The 7,728-nt window shown below is 41.7% G+C and overlaps 1 gene segment (V, D, J or C); it reads right to left on the reverse strand.

The window, feature by feature from the left end:
* Positions 1-5,168: 5,168 nt before the first annotated feature.
* LOC101571728 lies at positions 5,169-5,671 on the reverse strand. The segment is given in 2 exon segments: positions 5,169-5,545; positions 5,626-5,671. Coding segments are annotated over 2 exon segments (423 nt in total).
* Positions 5,672-7,728: the final 2,057 nt, after the last annotated feature.

The raw sequence follows: 7,728 nt of genomic DNA on the forward strand, positions 1-7,728 counted from the left end.
AAATAAATAAATAAATAAATAAAGTAATAGTTGCGGCATTAGCGTGCAGAGGCATCACTGTAAGTCCCACTCAATATAAATAAGTATACACCAACACTTTCAAAAACTGTTTCCTTATTCTGAATGCCAGTTAAGTACAGTTTTAGGGCTGGTCAAATAGATCAGTGGATTAAAGCACCTGCTTAGGCAGATGCAGGAGCTGGGAGTTCAATGCCCAGGCCTTCTGTGAAGGCTCTGCCCCCAGGGCAAGCTAAAATGCGATTGAGACTGGGTGTGGTGGCTCATGCCTGTGACACCAGCACTTGGGAGGCTGTAATAGATCACTACTAGTCCGATCTATGCAGTGAGACCCTGCACACCCTATGGATCCTGTCCTAAAATACAAACAAAAAAAGTTTTAATCCATAAATTAACTATAGTGATATGAGCCAGAAGCCTACCATCCCGAGGGAGCAAAGAGCAATAGAGCCCAAGGAGAACTGTTGTCTCTTGTAAATTCCAGCAAGCTGGGATACAAGGTGACAGATAATAGCATTTCCCGGAGGCATCCTGTCTGTTCTTTGACCTGACCCTTCACCTGGGATGTTATTGGCTAGCACTGTGTGACCTTAGAGTGTGGTGAATGTCAGAAGGCAATAGATAGTAGTTTGTATTCACAAAATGAGTTATGCACGTTTCTTAGCCTGCTTTTAGCCAGCAATAAATGTGGGATATTTTGGCATCTCAGGACTCACTTGAAGTGAGAGTAAGCTTGGGAGTCCTCTGACAATATTAATCCAGTCTTCCTATCATTTCTTTCAGTTCTAATTGATAATATACTACACTTAACAATGAATAGTCATGCACTAAAGTCAACACATATATCTAGCATTTCAGTCTAAGCTTGTCCATGTGTACAACCGAAATCGGTTACAAGGCATGGCCTAAGACACACCAGGGGTAGGTACTTTTTACAGGCATTAAACTTCATCTTGCACACTAAAGTCATCATGCATGGGGGGCAAAGTTGGAGCTTTTGTATTTACATTTATTCATTTAACTTTTAAAATACTACTATGATTGAATATTGAAACAAAAACAATAGCAAGTGGTGAGTATATGATGATTCTAGTCCTTTGCGCACTCATTACTGGACACTACGTGCCAGCGGTGAACATTATTCACTGGCCCCATGAGGAGGTCTGACACAGAACACCACCTCTGGGATGATGTTCGCCATCCTCATAGGCTTCTCCAATATACTGTCACTGTCTTTCCTGATTTTGATCAAAGTTCACCAGTTCTACCTGATCCACTTCATCAGTCTCTGCTACTTCCTTCCTCTCAGGTAAGAGTTTTCCAACAATGAAGGATAGAGAAAACCTTTTTCAGGGAAGTTTACCTTAAATTTGATGATTGGATGATGCTTTTCATATGGTAAATTGGCATGCCTTCATTTAGCACACCCTTGATACTATACTTGACTATTTGACCTGAATGAGAGGTGATGACTACTGTTCAGCTGTCAAGAGTGGATATCAGCTTTCGGCATCCACGCAGTGCTTCAGACATCAGTATATCCATACGCGTGAAAAGGTCTTCTCCTTATCGAGTAAAAACAGAAAGAACATTCTGATCCAACACAATGATATCTTCTGGCTCCTGTTCTAGTTCTTGGACTCCTTCACCATGGAATGTTATCTTCTGGTCACCTTTCATGCCTTTGTCAATATGAACTTCTAGAATCTTCTTTTTCTCTTACTATCTTCCTTCCTTTGCAGCTTTTACATCTGTTTTTAGGGCTGATGCATTCTCCTTGGCCCTGACACTCCATGCAAACAGACTGAATTTGTTAAACCACTCTAGGTCCTATCTGATAAATTCTTATTTACATTCCAGTACCTCAGCAACTGGGACAGCATTCCATGGTTCCTTTCTTACTACCTTGGCCTTCACATCTGTCACAAATCACATTCTTTTGCAAAGTCAATTTCCTTTTGGCACAATTATATAAATTTTCTAAGGTAACTGAAAACTGATGCAACACATTCGTACCTCTGTTTTCTCTCTGTATCCTTCCTCCTCCTCCAGAAAATGTGTCAAAGATATCCATGGGGAAACCAAAACTGCTATCTGCTCTACCCTCCTTAATTGCCTGTTCTCCTCTTTTGTCATATAATTCCCTTTTCTTGACATCAGAGAGAATTTTATAAGCTTGAGAAATCTGTTTCAACTTTTCTCCTTCATTTGGACTCTTATCAAGATGGTACTTCAAAACCAGTTTCCTATAAGCCTTTTTTAGTTCTTGTTGGGTAGCATTGGTTCTGACACCCAAAACATCACAGGAAGTGGTTTCTTTCACCATTTTCTGCAGGCAGTGAGCAGGCTGGGCAGCAGTAGGATAAGCAGGAAGGAGCGCATAGCCATTTGCAGGTCGAACAGCCACCACTCTTCCACTTCTCACCGCCTTCCAGAAAGTTCCATGATAGGTAAATTATTTGTGGAGAAATATTTAACATGTGGATTAGAGGGAGATAAGTATTTAATTACAGATAATAGATGTGTAGAAGATAGATGAATACATGAATCAAAACTGTAATATAGGGCCTTGGGGATAGCTCAGTTGTCTAAGTTTCTGCCTAGTCAAGCACAAGAACCTGGATTTGATTCAGGTACCACATGCAATGTTGGCCCTGTTCTGGGCATACTAAGCAGGCCACCAAGAACAGGCATGGTGGCACATGCCTATAGTCCCAGTGCTGGGGATGATGAAACAGGAGACTCATTGAGAGTCCAAGCTATGTAGTGAGATCCTGTATCAAATATATAAAAAGTATAATATAGACGTAAGCAGTTACATATATAATTCTTAAATTCAGCATATTTACATTGAGGATAAATAAATAAATAGATGGTAGGGAAATAAAAGTGTGATGAAGCGTAGATACATAGATAGATACACAGATAGACAGATGACAAGAAGGTCATTATCAAGATTTAACATAAAATAATGAGTTTTTTCATGATTTTCCAAATATAAATGAAGTGACTGTTTATGCATGTTGACAACTAGAAAAGCTGTCACAATGATTGACTCCAAGGGAGTCACTCTGACTACATTTTAATACTAGGCCAAATTTCAAGGCTCTGAATTATTTTATACCAGGTAAGAGTCACAGTCAGGGCCCAGTTTTCCCTTGTCCTCAGAGACTCAGGGGAGACACAGATAGAGCGGACCTCCTGTTTCAAATATGTACAGACCTTGGCTGTCTCCTTAGGCAAAAGCCTTCAACCTGTACCCTGATTTTCCATTGTTCAATGCTCAGGCCACTCACTGTCCACATGTCCACTGAGAAATGTGCAAAATGTACAGGCCAGCTCCCCTGTGCACCTTGAAAATCAGATTTGATGTGGAGTACATATTTCCTTGAGAATAATGTAAATATAACAAATTGACTTTGCAAAATGAATAGGCACTAAGGGTAAGACTTTACATCAGGGTCTGGGACTCAACGTTAGCTACAATTGGGTCTACGAAAAAAAAATTTTTTTTTCTCACTGAATGCCTTCAGAGCACTTTTGGCTGGCTGGAGGGTTGTGGGGATCGAACTACAGCAACCTGAGGCTGACAGCTTTGTGGAAGCAGCCACTTAAAGAACTGAGCTAGGGCCAGGCCCCCGAAAATTGTTATTTTTGAGTCTTCTATGTTTGTAAGGTGTGTGACAGCATTGGTGGTCTGTATCAACTACATGCTAGGAGAAACTTTATCACTTCTGAGTCAACACAAATTATTAATGTGTTGGTAATGGGTGGAGAACTAAATAGCTCCAGTATTATTTGAATATTTCTTGGGAATGGCTGAAGCTGGAAATTGGTCATAAATGTGAGAGTGGGATAGAGGGAAAGTGCCCAAAGCAACCAAGCTAACTCAGTCTTGAAAAAAGCATCCTCCTTGAACAATGTCAGCCATTTATTGCTAGGCAACCTTGTCTCACGTGATGGTAACTTTGCAAGAGTATAAATAAACACTCCTACTGCTGTTACTACTAAGACCTCTTCCTCATCAAGAGGCCTGCACCTGATGTCAGCTTTTGTGTCTTTATTTTCTTCTTCTTCTTCTTCTTCTTCTTCTTCTTCTTCTTCTTCTTCTTCTTCTTCTTCTTCTTCTTCTTCTTCTTCTTCTTCCTTTTCTTTTTGATGGAACTGGGGATTGAACTCAGGTCCTTGTGCTTGCCAGGCAAATGCTTATTCTACTGAGCTATCTCCTCAGCCCCTCTTCTCTTTATTTTCTAAAGTCCCTCACTCTGCCTCCTAGCAACAAGAGACCAACAAGTCATTAAATAGATCTACATCAACATATAGATTATTGGGGGCCTGCCCCATAGCTCAGTTCTTTAAGTGGCTGCTGTGGTTCGATCCCCACAACTCAAGCCAGCCAAACGTGCCCTGAAGGCATTTGGAGCAAACAAAACAAAATAAAACAAAGAACCAAACATATAGACTATTGTGTGCTTACAGGGTAGAAGTGTTTGTATGACCCAGAATTGGGAGGAGCTCTTCAAAATGAGATGCCCTGGAGACAGAAATAAAGGTGGAAGGCAGACTTGCAGTCAAAAATACTAATTTTCATGATTAAATGTTTCTGCACCTGAAACTAAGGAGATTATGCAATCTGTTGTGCTGTAAATCAATACTTTTAGTGAAAAGAAATTTACTGTGCAAGCCAATCTGATATAGATGTTGAAAAAAAGATTGACTCTATGTAAAGATAATATTGTGAAGGCTGGCCGTATAGCTCAGCGAACTAAAGCCCCTGCTTAGGCAGAGAGCAGCGGCTGGGGTTCGATTTCTGGAGTGCTGCGTTGGCCCTGTCCCCAGGGTGCGCTGAGATGGCGATTGACACTAGGCGTGATGGCACGTGCTTGTAATCCCAACAGTTGGGGGGCTGAAAACAGGAAAATCACTAGGAGCTGATATACATAGCGAGACTGTACACCCTGTATACACTGCCCTAAAATAAAAATAATTAATAATAATAATATTAATAATTATGTGTGACCAGAGATATAAAAGATCCTTAGGATGTTTTTGCCTGGAGCCACTGATGGAGATGCTAATCAACAGGTGAGAAAAACCTCCCAACGTTTTCTCCACCTTGGCTGGGAGATTGGTAGTGTGCTGTGCGCCCCCTACTGGTCCTGAGTGCCATTGCAGAGAGGTTTGTGTCTGGGCTCACACTTGAATGTAATCACTGTGAATCTTGCACAATAATATGTGGCTGTGTCCTCCGTGGTGACTGAGTTTAGCTGCAGAGAGAACTGGTTGTTGCCTGTGTTTCGGGAGATGGAGATGCGGCTCTGGAGGGACTGGCTGTAGCTAGTGCTACCACTGTAGCTTATGTGCCCCATCCACTCCAGGCTTTTTCCTGGGGGCTGACGGATCCAGCTCCACCAGTAATTACTGGTTGTGATGGAGAATCCAGAGACAGTGCAGGTGAGGGCCAGGGTCTGTGAGGGCTTGACCAGGCCAGTTCCAGACTCCTGCAGCTGCACCTGGGACAGCACACCTGGAAACAAAGAACTTTCCATCAGCCATCTGTCTTCATACTCATCCCATGGACCTAAGTCTGACAGTAGGGATACTCACCAAGGGGTCCTGTCGCCAGGCACAGGAGAAGGCCCAACAGTTTCATATTCTAGACCACAACTTTGCCTTCTTCAGAGATCTTAGTTCTGTTGGAAGAAGGAGCTGTGAGACCTGTCAGCCCAAGAGGGATATTTGAATCTAGGTTTTTAAGACAAATTTGCATATGGGTGGTCCCTTTCTTTTAGGAAGGGACCAGGGCATTTATGGTCATCATGTTTGAGAGAGCAACCTCTTTCCTCAATCAAATGGTGAAAATTGGGATGTTGACACCATTGGAATGGTAGAAGTAAGGCAATGACCCTACTTTTCTCATCCCAGATCAGCTGCCTCAATTTCCTTCTCTGTTTTTGGGCCCCATCCCAACTCCCCTCTTTCACATGAGCTCTGGTGCTGCTGCTCCACAGTTAATATGAAAACAGCTTCTTCTATCCTCCTTGATCTCTGTCTTCTGGATCTCTCCATGCTGGATGAATTCTCCACCATTGTTGCTGTCTGCAAAGTTCTTCTGACCTCCAGCTCTGAGACAGCAGGCCATCAAAATTTCAGCTGACCAGATCCAGCAGAAACTGGAAATAGAGAAACCTGTTCTTTGCTTATCTTACAAAGATGCTTTTAATCATTGGGGAAGAGAAGGAAGCCATCTGTAATCAGTGCCCTGAGCACACAAGACCTTATGTAGTCACTAGGTGGTCGTTTCCTTTCTAACTTCATCTTCCACTCTTCTTTTCTTGAGGTGATTTGTCAATTGAAGATGCTTACCTTATTATAGTCATCCCTTTGTAAACAATTACGCAATATGAACACCATGAACATGGTGACAATGCCCTTAAAATTGAAACTTAACTCCAAAGTCAATTCATATTTTATATGTAGGTATCTAGTTCTTGATTACTTTTAATGCATTAAGGATTCCATCAAAGGTTTTTGAGTACAAAGAAAGCATCAAAGACTCTCATGATTTCTTGCTACTGAGTTCTATGGCAAATGCTTTACAAACTTACTAAGGACCCCATGGATAGATGGAATCTCCCAGTGTCATTAATTAGTTCTCCCTAAATAATTCCTGTGTAGCTGACATCCTTCTCAATTTGTCTCTGAATCAAACAACTATGATTGAGAATTCACGAGTAATTCAGCATGAAGAGCGGAGTCCATCTCCATCCAATCTAACTCTGAGACCCTCAGCAGGGGTCCATACATTGTGACCCTTATGTGAATGGTGTGAAGGCTGACTTGAGGAGTAACTGTGTTGGGACCTTCTCAGCAGGGATGTGCAATTGTCCAGTACCATCACCTCTACCAATAGTGTTGTCTACTTTTGAAACAGAAAAAGCTCAGAGGAACCCTCACATGGTCCAAAAAACACCTGCTCTGCTGTGCTATCGTGTGACACCTGTGAGTGGGAGTGCCTTTGCAATTCATCCACTAATTTATATTTACATTCTCTGAGTGTTTTTATCTATATCATTTCTTGGGCACAGACTTGATTCTAGTATATTGGTCTCTGTTTACAATTTTTCAAATTAAAACTTTATTAGTACATATTTGAAGGATTTCATTGCACTCATCATGAAACTTCTTCCATCGGTTTCCTTCCTCTCCCCAAATTTAATACTATTCTAGTGGCCGGAGGCAGCTAACAGTTGAGTAAACAGTAGTAAAATGAAATAGATTAACAGGTTGCACATGGATCCTCTGGAGAGGATCTGGGCGAGTGAGTGGAGCTGTTTCGAGTCTAAGGAGGACAGAAGCTGAACCCTGACATGCAGAAGTAGGAAAGTATGTTACTGAGTGCTCACTGGTTCTGATCTTTAATACTGGCTATCTCTACCCTGCTCTGAGATCACATTTAGAGATTCCCCTGCATCCAGAATTCTGATCTCTGTACTGAGTTATATGACATAGATGGATTGGTAGGAAAACTGGTATATATCCCACAGAGAGAAGAATAAAATATAATGACGCATAAGCTCACGTTGGGGGAGGTGGTCACAGGCTTTCCTTCGAAGGTCCGGTAGGATTTGTTCACTAAGGTTAGGAAACTGTGTGTTTTGTTTGTGGCTTTTATTTGTATGTCATGTTATAATGCTGGTGGAACCAAAT

Source organism: Octodon degus, unplaced genomic scaffold (genome assembly GCF_000260255.1).
Source record: "Octodon degus isolate 3935 unplaced genomic scaffold, OctDeg1.0 scaffold00255, whole genome shotgun sequence".
In the NCBI taxonomy this organism is placed as follows: domain Eukaryota; kingdom Metazoa; phylum Chordata; class Mammalia; order Rodentia; family Octodontidae; genus Octodon; species Octodon degus.